Here is a 13632-nt window from a genome sequence, read left to right on the forward strand (position 1 = left end):
TAAAACCGAAAACCTCTAATAATAATGATAATAATAATAATAAAATAAATAAAAAAATACAAAGTATCCGAAAAGATACTCAAGTACAGTAATTACTTACATTTACTACAATTCTTTACACCTCTGCATTTTAACGAGACATTTGTGTAATTAAAAGGATGAGGAGTAGTTAATACAAGCTGTCCATAACACAAACAAAGCAAGCCTTCTCAAATTAAGAAAATATTTTAAAAACCACATATTATACATAGACTTCATATTTAATGGTATTTTATTATTTTTATTGCATTTTATATATTATACTTTCAAGAAAGCCTTTGCAATGGGCTTCTAAAAGCTGTTTTTATGCATGTTTTAGCCTGAGTTTGGTTGCATTTACACACTTTACACACTTCACACACTTTACACACTTTACACACTTTACACACTTTACACACACTTCACACACTTTACACACACTTTACACACTTTACACACTTTACACACACTTCACACACTTTACACACACACTTTACACACTTTATACACACACTTTACACACACTTTACACACACTTCACACACTTTATACACACACTTTACACACACTTCACACACTTTACACACACTTCACACACTTTACACACACTTTACATACTTTACACACACACTTTACACACACTTCACACACTTTACACACACACTTTACACACACACTTTACACACTTTACACACACTTTACACACACTTCACACACTTTACACACACTTCACACACTTTACACACACTTCACACACTTTACAAACACTTTACACACACTTCACACACTTTACACACACACTTTACACACACTTCACACACACTTCACACACTTTACACACACTTCACACACACTTCACACACTTTACACACACTTCACACACTTTACACACACTTTACACACACTTCACACACTTTACACACACTTCACACACTTTACACACACTTTACACACACTTCACACACTTTACACACACTTTACACACACTTCACACACTTTACACACACTTCACACACTTTACACACACTTTACACACACTTCACACACTTTACACACTACACACACCAGCAGAGCGCTTCCAAACATTCAATCACTGATTCAATTTTAAAACCTTCGAAAAGCTTTGTTTCTCACATCACTAATACAATTATTTGTCACATACACATAATTGTGTATGTGACAAATAAAACTCTTGAATCTTGAATTCATGATTTTTTTGTTTTTTAAATTTTTTTTTTGTTTTTGATTTTAATGTTTGTCTTTTCCAGGATACCTCGCCCCTTTATGGGTAAAAATGAACTGAAAAAAATCATGCTTATTTGGCAAAGCGTCTTACAACATTTGAGCCAATTTAAAAAACAAGCAAACAAACAAACAAAAACATTTATTCTCTCATAACTTAAACATTCTTTGTCAAATTCTGTTGAACTATAAGTATAATGCCTATTTATGAAAATTATATTTAATACTATAAATGATCGATATGATCCAAATTTAGCTGAAAAACACAATCTACTTCATGCCCTCTGTCCTCTGATTGATAATTTAATAAAATCAATGCTTCCATCTAGCGGACACTCATCTCATTACAAAATAAAAGCTCACAGGATTTACACCACTAATTTTAAAAGTACTTAATAACGCTGAGTCAAACGCCGTTGAATGAATGAGTTGAGACAAACACAGCTGCGCTTTTATTATGAAATCGTGTCGCTCGGTTCCGGTGAGAAGCATGGCGGCGGAGATGAGGCTCCCGGCGGTGCACAAACACATTTCACCGGCATTATCTCGGTCTAACCGGGAGGACAAACACCTGGTGGTTCCTGGAGATATAATCACATCTGACACGGGCTTCATGAGGTACAAACGGGTCCTTCTCTGAGCGAATACAGCGCTTTATCGAGCCACGTGTGAATATCCGGGGACTTTAACAGACCTGAGAGAACTTCAATAATATATCAGTTTTTCCTGCGATAAGATAATTGAGTCCATCTGGACAATTCTGTGCACTTAGGAGTGTAAAGTATGGAATTTAATTCAAGTAATTTCCAGATGTGGAAAATAATAATGGAAAATGCATTTCCAGACATTGTTAAAGTAGACAATATTAATATTAGAGGAACTACCCAATTTTGAGCAAGTATATCTCTATTAATTCATGTGCATCCGTGCTCTATTTCTATTCTTAGTAAGATGGTCGTGATGCTTTGTTTATAAAGCTAGACATTTTAATGCGTAAGCATGCAATAAATAAATAATAAACTCCCATGTGAATACCCTAGTGAAAAATAAATATACTACAATGTATTTGAAATACATCTATTTCTATTACTACAAATACATTTATACATCTGTATACTCAACCAGTCAAAAGATTTTAAACTTAAGAGTTTTTTTTTTTTTTTTTTTAAACAAAGTCTTTTAAAATAACTTCTATTTGAATATGTGTTAAAATAATTAATTTCTGTGATGCGCGGCCAGGGCTTAATTTGTGCCGGATCCAGCAGCTCCTCCTCACGAGCCAATGAGAGATGTTTGTGCTGCCCTATAATACGAAGAATCCTCTATAATGACACATTATTATTATTATTATTATTATAATAGAGGATTGTTCTACATTAAAGCAGCTGAGCAGCAGAAGACGGCACATGTGAGCTGCTCTGCTCTACACACATCCATAGCCCTACACACCCTCTCAGCTGTTCACATTTACTTAAGAACATACCTGGATACTGGCCAGGACGGCCATTTGTGCGTAATTTTGTGTGTATTTGGCCACTTAAACTCAACAACAAACTACGAAAAATAACTCAATATGATCGGCTTCGGATGTGACTGTGAGCCTGAAACAGCCTCTGGAGCGCGCGAGCACCGATTGGCTTAAAAACACCTGCAAATTACACGTTTTTGTGACGATGCAACAATGACCCGATCAAGCAAGTGACCATTTTGACATCTGTCCTGATATGCGAGCGCAAGTGCTGGATGAGCTGGTATTGCAGACAGAAAGCGGCTCTCTTCATGTGATCAGTCACATCTGACTTTTTCAGGTCTCTTTGATGAATAGAAAGTTCAGAAGAACAGCATTTGTCTGAAATAGAAATCTTTTGTAACATTATAAATGTCTTTATCATCACCTTTGATCAATTTAAAGCATTCTTGATAAATAAAAGTATTCATTTCTATACCCCCCCCCCAAGCTTTTGAATGGTGTAGTGTATAATGTTACAAAAGCTTGTTATTTCAGATAAATGCTGATCTTTGCATCTTTCTATCCATCACAGAATCCTGAAGAAAATGTGCTCAACTGTGTTCAACATTGATAATAATCAGAAATGTTTGTTGATCAGTAAATCAGTATATTATAATGATTTCTGAAGATCATGTGACACTGAAGACTGGAGTAATGATGCTGAAAATACAGCTGCAGATCACAGGAATACATTACACTTTAACACATTCACACAGAAATAAAAAATATTTCACAATATTACTGCTTTTGCTTCACTTCAGATCATATAAAAGCAGGCTTGGTGAGCAGAAGAGACTTCTTTAAAAACATTAACAATTTTACTGTTCTTTTGACTGGTACTGTACTTAATAAAAATACCCTGCATTTGTACTGTTGGTACTAAACTAGTATACTTAATAGATATAAATCATACTTAGTATGAAATAAATGTATTAGAAACAAATCACTTATTTACTAGGGTAGCTTCTCAAGGGCACAAAAAAAAGTTTCTTGTATGCAAAATGTTTTTTTTTTAAATTATTAATATTTCTTTAATTTAGGGTCTCTGTATGTTGGCACTTTTGAGAAAATCACTGACAAAATGTTAAATATGGTCTGAAAATCTGTTTTTGAAATATGTCTGGAAAAGTATGGAATTTTGAAATGGAAAATGTGCTCTAGTGTAATAGTTTGTGTGTGTGTGTGTGTGACGATCCTCCTCTTCCTCAGGGGTCATGGCACATACATGGATGAAGACAGACTCACAGCTTCAGTGGCTGGAGAGGTGGAGCGGGTCAACAAGCTCATCTGTGTCAAACCCCTGAAGACCAGGTGCACACTTCCACTGCACTACACTCAGATACACACTGCAGTGCATACTCATTAGGGCTGTCAAAAACACATTTGGAATATTCATTGAATTTAAAATCAAATGCAAAAACGTTGCATTTGAATGTTAGGCATGCTTCAGGCAGGTTTATCAGCGGCGCACGAGATGCGAAGACGATGTAGGTGTCGTTGCATTTGAATGTTTTCCTTCGCTTATCCAGTTGGATGCAGCGCTGTTCATTCAAAATATTGCAGAAAAAGAACATCGATGCGGAGAAGATGATGTTTACGCCAAAACTGAGACCAAGCCGTTCACACAGAACACATATTTATCACATTTTCTATAGAAACATCTGTCAGCGTTACACTCACGTCTCGCACAAGAGAGCCGCATGTTTAGAAAGCATAGAAAATTAATGCAAGTTCAACTTTTAAAAACACGTCTCAAGACTTTATGGCAGTTTTTCTGCATCATGTTTTTAAATAGAAAAAGCACTCTTTGTGATTGTTTTCAGTCCTTTGTATTAAACTATACATACATGATGATGCGGTTTTGTTTCTAATTAAACAACTTAATTAAATATGGTTTATAAACATTATGCAGTTTTTTCACAGATAGTTGTTATTTTATTGGTTTGAATGAGCATGCATTAGTAATGTTTTCCTCTTGTGGCCTCAGGAGAGAAGACAAAAGCTTTTTATGCAACATATGATAGACAGGACAGAACAAGAAAGACTGTTAATAATCTTTCATTGCGCAGAAGTATTATAATAAGTAAGACTCCAATATAGAGCAGCAGAAAGCACTTATGAGCATCTCGTGCTCTGAATGATGCTCTTGAAGCGACACGCAGCGCTCTGAGTCCACATAGAAACGCTCACAGTACAAAGGGAAGAGATATTGATGCGTAGTGCATTAAATCTGTGCGTACGTTTATTAATCCTTTTAACAGTTTTAAACCTCAGTAACGGTGCGCTCTTGAAGAGAGTTTGACTGTAGAAACCGAACGAGACACAGTTTGATCGATGAATGGAGGATCAGAGAGAAGAGTTCACCTGAACTTGAATTTAAAGACTTAAATATTCATCTGTACCTCAGATTAAACTATGGAACAGCTTCAGAACACCTGAAATATAGTGCTCGACAACTTCATGCTGCTTTCTAATGTTTTTGTGCTTTCGTGAGGCTCAACAATAACACAATAGTATACACACAATATCAGATTTGGATCGGTCTCATCTGACCGATACCTGATCCGCAGAAAATGACCGTATCTGAGCCGATACCGATCCTGAGTATCAGATCGATGCATCCCTAGTTTAAGGTCGAATATTCATAATATTAATGTACAACATTTGAATGTAGTTTTTCCACTATTCTGACAGCCCTAACACTCGTACTCTCTGTGCCGCAGGTATAACGGTGAGGTCGGGGACGTGGTCGTCGGCAGAATCACAGAGGTTTGTAGAGTTGGGTGATTTCTGAGATCTGTGACCAGAGCTGTAGGGCACTGTCCAATCAGATCTATTGTTCTGAACTCCTTTTTAATGCTTACATTTCATTCTATTCGGTTTAAAAGCATGTCTAACTAATTAAAATCATGAAACTTACATAATTTCACATCTATTTATTAAAAGTTTAACAAATGTTATGTTTAGGGCCCTATTTTATTTTTTAATTTATTAATTTAATTTTATTGTTAACACATTCTGTTTTAGCATGTCTAATTATTTAAATTCATAAAAACAACTTAATTTATTCAAATGTAATTTTACAATAGTCTTAAAGGTGCCATAGAATGCATTTGATACAGTATTTTAAATAGTTCTCTGATATCTACACAGAAGGTATGTGGCTTAGGTAAGGGCAACAAATCTCCAGAAACGATTTTACATGTCCATTTACAACCCTAGGATTTCTCCCTAGAATGAAACGGTCTGTTATTGGCTTATTTGGCAGGGTCATGAATAATAATGAGCTCTGCTCTGATTGGCTGTTTCACAGTACGGCTCATCAGCAAGAAGGAAGCACAGGGAGGAAAATATATATTTAAATACTTTCTCTCGCAGTTATATCGTCGGGTAATTATACTGTATATAAAACGCAGGCATCAGGGAGCCGTTATTAATATGCGAGGCATTGAAACTGCTTTTGAACGATCCATCGATTGCGTTATAGTTCACTTTCAAGAGACGCGATCACACAAACTATGTTTACATTATGGAGCAACAGTACTTACCACACATTTCACAAGATCAGATGCTTGTCAGTGGTGCTCAGGATCTGTAAGTCATTCGCCATCATCCTCATCTCTCCTTACTGAGAGTGAAATCTTATGTACTGTCACAGGCTACCGCTAGCAAGGAGCTAACCATGTCCCTTTAGTGGCTCGCGTTATTTGCTTTCTGTGCCTTTCTGAATACAGACACCAACCCATCCCTGCACTTCACACCCCCTGCACGGCCTGGAACATAACATTTATTGTGTTATTTTCGCTGTTGTCCGCGCTTGTTTATTTACAATACCTGCAGAGCTTCTGATGGTTCGGCCGGCTTAGAACAAGGGCGGGTTTATGCAAATGTTGGGGGCGTAGTGATCCTGACTGTTGCGTCACAGTCGGTGTTATGTTCTGATTCGCCTGTTTTTCAGTGCTCTTTTTTAATCACGAGATTTACATATGAAGGAGGAAACTATGGTGTTTGAGGCTCACTGTATGTCATTTCCATGTACAGAACTGTTATCATTTAAATATGCCAGGGTAAAGACAGTTTTTCATTCTATGGCACCTTTAAATGTTTTTAGTTTCCTCAGAAATTGTGTATTTACATTTTACTGGATATCAAATGAAGACATGAAACAATTTCATTTATTTATCTTTTATTTATTGAACATTTTCCAAACTTATTTTTTTTTGGTGGCAAAAATGAAAATGAAAACATGTTATAAATGTGTGATTGTTCCTTAAAGAACACAATTTTAATCATTTTATTAATAGTTGGGTAGTAACTGATTACATGTAATCTGAAATTTGGATCTTCTTGGTGTTTTATTTTGATTGATTTTAAAGTCATTTATTTTAATTTAACGTTATGATTTAATTAATTATTAGCTTTTCATTTCCTTCACAAACCCAGTTTGGGAAACCCTAATGCAATATAATGTTTAATTTCAAATGTAAATGTTCTTACTGTTTGTATTTTTATATCAGTGTGGCACAAGATTATCCTGTTTAAATCAATGTGAGGTCAAAACTAATCTAGAAGTAATCTGATTATTTATCCTAAACCGTGTAATGTAATGGATTACGTCTCTAATTAAGCTTGTTGAGATGTAATTTGGAGTCGGTGAGTGATTAGTTAGTGAGTTCTGTAGCAGCTCTGTGTGTGACGCTCGTCTCTGATGATCCAGGTGCAGCAGAAGCGATGGAAAGTGGAGACGAATTCACGTCTGGATTCAGTTCTGCTGCTGTCTTCAGTCAATCTGCCCGGAGGAGAGCTGGTGAGCATTAATCACACAGTGACGCTCTGACCAAGCACAATTATTCTAGTCTTCTACTCGCTTATTTCTGCAACTGTTCCTACGCCTGGTGTCTGAGATGAAGTGCTCATATACCAATATTTCACTGTTGATACCAGCTACCAGTTTTTGAACCGGTTTTTTTTAAAGAATTGTTCTGCTCACCAAGCCTGCATTTATGAGCAGTAAATCAGTATATTATGATGATTTCTGAAGATCATGTGACTCTGAAGACTGCAGTAATGATGCTGAAAATACAGCTGCAGATCACAGAAATACATTACACTTTAACACATATTCACATAGAAAACAGCTGTTTTAAATAGTAAAAATATTTCACAATTTTACTGCTTTTGCTGTACTTTGGATCAAATAAATGCAGGCTTAGTGAGCAGAGGAGTCTTCTTTCAAAAACATGAATCATCGTAGCTTGTTGACTGGTAGTGCATGAGCTGCTGTGTTTGTGTCTCAGAGACGGAGATCAGCGCAGGACGAGCTGGCCATGAGAGACTATCTTCAGGAAGGAGATCTCATCAGCGTATCCTCATCAGTCATCAATCAACCTTTACTTCATTAATTCAGCATCCTGCTCTGATAGCGAGGGATTAATATAATTGTAAACTAGAAAACTAAACTACTGCAAATCACTTTATTAATTGAAATAAAGATGCTATTAAATAGAATTATTAGATTTTTTTAACTATAAAAACCTAAATGAAAATTAGAAATGTTGGCTTGGCAACTACCTGAAATAATAAGTTTAGGATGAAAAGGACTAAAAATGAAAGAAAATGCTATATAGAATTTAAAAACAAACTAATAAGAAAGATAAAGTTACTTAAATTGAAACGAGGATAAAAATAATTAAAAAAACAAACTAATAAAAATGACAAGCACAGCTAAATTACTAATTCTGAAGTAATGCTGAACAGATATTAAAAAAAGTAAACTAATAAATGACAAAAGCACATTACAGAAAAACAAACTGTAATGTGCTTATTTAAAACTGAAATAATAAATAGAGGCAGGAAAGTGAAAAGTACAGCTGAATAGAAATATTAATAAAATGAATGAAAGTGAAAATAATACATTTACTAACCTTTACTAAAACGCAAATAAAATAAGGCTGAATATAAATATTTTAAAAGAAAACAAAAAAATTACCAGCACAAATAAATCTAACTAGAAATATAAAAAATAAAATGACAAGCACAACAAAATTACTAAAGCTAAAAATAATGCTGAATACAAATAAAAAAAACAATCTAATAAAAATGACAATCCATAACACAATTAAACTAGAATTAAAATGAAAACTGAAAAACAAGAAGCTAATTCAAAATAATTATAAATACTGTAATGATATACATAACACTGATTCCAAAGCCATACATGTTTTATAGGATATTTTTAAGGCAGAAATATAACGAGTAAGCAGAAGTCCGTTCTGTTTGTTTGATAGCATTGGATGTCTTGAGTGTGGAAGTACAGGAGATGTAGCTGTCTTTATCTGGACTTGAACGAGCGGTCTCACTTCGATCAGTCAGAGTTTATGATTCTGATGATTTTCAGCGTGCTCCTTGACTCCTCTCGAAGGCAGAGGTTCAGTCGATCTTCTCAGACGGCGCTCTCTCTCTGCACACACGCAGTCTAAAGTACGGCAAGGTGAGAGCGGCGCATGCATGCATTAAAGCCGAGAGCGTGTGGAGACGCTGAGAGTGATGCTGCTGTGTTTGTGTCAGCTGGGGCAGGGTGTGCTGGTGCTGCTGTCGCCGTCTCTCATCAAGAGACAGAAGACTCACTTCCACAATCTGCCGTGCGGCGCCTCTATCATCCTGGGAAACAACGGCTTCGTCTGGCTTTATCCCACACCGGCTCAGCTAGACGAGGAGGCCGGAGGATTTTACACCAGCATGGAGGTCAGGCTTCTACTGATAACACTAACACCGGTCCCTCAACACATTCAGCAGCTAAAAACTGCTGTTAAATCAGTTATTTCTATCTTATGCTGTAGTGTGTCAGGAGGAAATATCAGTTTACATTTCCAAACATTCATTTAGTCATTAATTGTAATAATCCAGTGAGATGTTTGAGATCTGATCTGATCATCATCAGTCTGGAGAAACAGAACAAACTGAGACTAAATCCAGAAGAACTGTGTCTCCAAGACGCTTCAAGAAACCAGCAAAAGATAGAAATAACTGCCTTAACACCAGGAGTGTTGTAATGGTGTTGTGTCTGTGGTTCTCTCAGGCCGTGTCTCTGTCCGATCGGGAGGTGATTTCCAGGCTCAGGAACTGTTTGTTGGCTCTCGCGGCTCATAAGGTTTTGCTGTACGACACGAGTGTGCTTTACTGCTACGAAGCGTCTCTTACGCACCAGGTATTGTTGCTCAGGATCTCTCATCACGTGATTGAGCTCTGCATGTTCATGAAGCGCTGCATCTGGCTTTGTTTCCTTGCAGATTAAAGATATCCTGAAGCCGGAGATCATAGAAGAGATCATTCTGGAAACACGGCAGCGTCTAGTTGAGCATGAAGGATAAACCACTGACTGTCATTTTAACGGCTTCATACAAACCCTAGAGTTAAGAGATTGGAATAAATGAATTTGTCAGAAAACAGTCTGTCTTTTATCAGAAACACATGTTCACAGCCTCTGAAACTCAAGAGTCATGTCAAAGGAAGAGCAGCTCAAACTAAGCGTGGTGGAGACTCCCAGGGACATCAAGAACTGATCAAATGTAAATGTGTGCCATGAATGCAATGTAGGTGTAAAAGTGCGTTTAAGGAGTAGTTCACACAGAAATGACACATTGCTAATATCTACTCACCCTGAGGTGATCCCAGATAAGAGTGTTTGTTCATCAGGTTTGTAGAAATGTGTCTCTGCATCAGTGTCTCAGCAATGGATGCTCTGCAGTGAATGGGTGCCGTCAGAATGAGAGTCCAAACAGCTGATAAAAACATCACAATAATCCACACCACTCCAGTCCATCAGTTAACATCTGGAGCTGAAACTAATCCAGCATTAAGATGCTTTTAACTCAAATACTTTTGTCATTTAGCAGACGCTTATAAATATGAGTCCATAATCCATAATAACTCTTCCTCCAGTGAAAGTGTTCTGGTCTGAATCAGGAGAGAAATCTGCAGATCGAGCAGCGTTTACAAGACAAAACAGCTCTAAACTAATATGAGACTGGATTTTGATGAGAGAGACGACAGCAGATGCACTTTTTCACTGGAGGAAGAGTTATTATGGATCGTATCTTCTCCAGATGTTAACTGATGGACTGGAGTGGTGTGGATTATTGTGATGTTTTTATCAGCTGTTTGGACTCTCATTCTGACGGCACCCATTCACTGCAGAGCATACATTGCTGAGACACTGATGCAGAGACACATTTATACAAACCTGATGAAGAAACACACTCATCCTGATCTGGGATGGACTGAGGATGAGCACATTTTCAGCTAACTCTCCTTTTTGGGTGAACTATTCCTTTAACACAGATGTGGTCTTATATCACTTCCTATCATTGTTATAAACCGTTATGAAAGGCTGTATGTATATGCAGTTGGATAAGTGATGAATTTGCACGTGTCATGTGGCTTGTTGATGTTAATAAGAGAGTCGCTGTGTTCGTGTGCTGCAGCATCAGCCGTTAGAGGGAATAATTACTGTATCATGTGCTTTAAAAAGTTACTTTATTTCGCTTTTAGTCGCTAACACATTTCTAACACAGCAAAACCAAATGATTAGATTGGATGAGAACAATAGTCAAATACATAGTTATTAATAATGATCAGAAATTTGATGAGCTTTGAGGAGGAAATTAGGTTATTTTATAATTCTTTTTTTAAAATCTACAAATACATAAACATTAAATTCTCTACAAAACAGTTTTAGTTATTGGTGAGGGAACTGAAGTGTTTTTTCCCCAATTGCATTAATCAAACAATATACAATTAAGTTTGTATCGTCCATAAATCAAGAAAAGAGAAAGAAAAATAATTACAAAATAATTGAAATAATAAAATAAATAAATCATATAAATAACAAAAAAAAAGTTAAGAAAGCTGTAAAATGTGTTAATATTTGTAAAAAAAAAATACATATACACAGCAATTACAATTCAAGAGAGAAAGAAACATTAAAAAGGTAAATAATCTTTCCTACAAAAATTATACAAAAACACCAAAAAGTCAGCATATGTTCAAAGTTTCAGTTGCCTTTTTGTTACTGGAGGTAGATAAAGATTTAATGTAGATTTTAATATCTTCTTGAAAGTAAGAAAAGCAGGGGGTAATCTTCATAAACTTGCATTTGTGGATAAAATATTTTGAAAGCAAAATAATGAAGTTGAATAGAAAGTAAACATTTCCATATTACTTCTCAAAAGTGAAAAATCCAAACAAAGCATCTTTAAAGTAAAGCTCAAGTGAAGCTCAGTGAACGGGCAAATATCCTGCTATACTATTGGTTTTCCTGTATAAACAAACTTCAATTAAATTACAACATTGCATGACATTATGATACAAAAATGTTGCGATGGCAGACAATAAAGAAACAATCAATAAAACAGTACAGAGGTAGAACATCAGATTACGTAACATTCAGCTGATCATCATATAGTTTCACAAATTTGACACTCTTTAGCTGTTAATATTGTTTTAGTGCTATAATGAAGTAGCCACAAAGACAACTCTGTAATTCGGCTAATGTTGAAGAAAATGTACATTTATGAATATAATATTTTCCCAATAAAATAAATACATTTCCTATATATTCTATGTTATGTTTAAATGAGAACAATAACAGAATATATCACACGTAGTTAAATCAATATCTAAATGGGATTTTTTAGGAAGGTATTTTGATAAATCAGACCAAAATTCCTTAACAAGGGGGCATTAGAAAAAACATGATTAATAAACTCAATACTGAAATTACAATTCAAATGAGGACTACCACACTGTGATATAATCTCATTAGTGGGGTATATATTATGCAAAAGTTTTAAATGTAATTCTTTTACTTTGTTGGGGACACAAGTGCTTTTTCCAATTAATCTTGTCTATTAAAGAATTCCCTCGGAGTAGCCTAATTCTGTTCCTTGACTGAAACATTTCTTATTTTATTATTATGTAAATACACTTGTTTTCAACCCCCCCCCCCCCCCCCCAAAAAAAAATATCTGCTCCCTTTGAAACTGAAGCGATTTTTCTGTTTTTTAATATCTTTTTTATTATTGAAACTGAAGCAATTTTTTTATTTTATATCTTTTTTTATTTTATTTTAATCTTTTTTTATTTTATTTTAATATGTTTTATTATTGAAACTGAAGCGAATTATTATTTTATTTTAATATGTTTTATTATTGAAACTGAAGCGATTTTTTTATTTTATATCTTTTTTTATTTTATTTTAATCTTTTTTTATTTTATTTTAATATGTTTTATTACTGAAACTGAAGCGAATTATTATTTTATTTTAATATGTTTTATTATTGAAACTGAAGCGAATTATTATTATTTTATTTTAATATGTTTTATTATTGAAACTGAAGCGAATTATTATTATTTTATTTTAATGTTTTATTACTGAAACTGAAGCGAATTATTATTATTTTATTTTAATATGCTTTATTACTGAAACTGAAGCGAATTATTATTATTTTATTTTAATATGTTTTATTATTGAAACTGAAGCGAATTATTATTATTTTATTTTAATATGTTTTATTATTGAAACTGAAGCGAATTATTATTATTTTATTTTAATATGTTTTATTACTGAAACTGAAGCGAATTATTATTATTTTATTTTAATATGCTTTATTACTGAAACTGAAGCGAATTATTATTATTTTATTTTAATATGTTTTATTATTGAAACTGAAGCGAATTATTATTATTTTATTTTAATATGTTTTATTATTGAAACTGAAGCGAATTATTATTATTTTATTTTAATATGCTTTATTACTGAAACTGAAGCGAATTATTATTATTTTATTTTAACATGCTTTATT

At 34.5% G+C, this 13632-nt stretch overlaps 1 protein-coding gene across 1 annotated transcript; it reads left to right on the plus strand.

The window, feature by feature from the left end:
• The first annotated feature begins 1731 nt into the window (after positions 1–1731).
• Positions 1732–10302, plus strand: exosc2 (exosome component 2). The gene is made up of 9 exons (XM_079419185.1): positions 1732–1878; positions 3980–4081; positions 5494–5539; positions 7488–7577; positions 8068–8133; positions 9192–9260; positions 9338–9514; positions 9849–9977; positions 10060–10302. Exons 1-9 carry the CDS (start codon positions 1751–1753, stop codon positions 10138–10140), a joined length of 888 nt encoding a protein of 295 aa, XP_079275311.1. The 5' UTR covers positions 1732–1750; the 3' UTR covers positions 10141–10302.
• The last annotated feature ends 3330 nt before the right edge of the window (positions 10303–13632 follow it).

The sequence above is a fragment of the Barbus barbus genome, assembly GCF_936440315.1.
Source record: "Barbus barbus genome assembly, chromosome: 6".
NCBI classification, from domain to species: Eukaryota; Metazoa; Chordata; class Actinopteri; order Cypriniformes; family Cyprinidae; genus Barbus; species Barbus barbus.

Coding starts and splice junctions, on each gene's coding strand:
- exosc2 (XM_079419185.1), top strand. CDS start 1,751: ATGGCGGCGGAGATGAGGCTCCCGGCGGTGCACAAACACATTTCACCG. Junction 1,879..3,979: donor TCTGACACGGGCTTCATGAG/GTACAAACGGGT, acceptor CCTCTTCCTCAG/GGGTCATGGCACATACATGG. Junction 8,134..9,191: donor AGGAAGGAGATCTCATCAGC/GTATCCTCATCA, acceptor CTCCTCTCGAAG/GCAGAGGTTCAGTCGATCTT.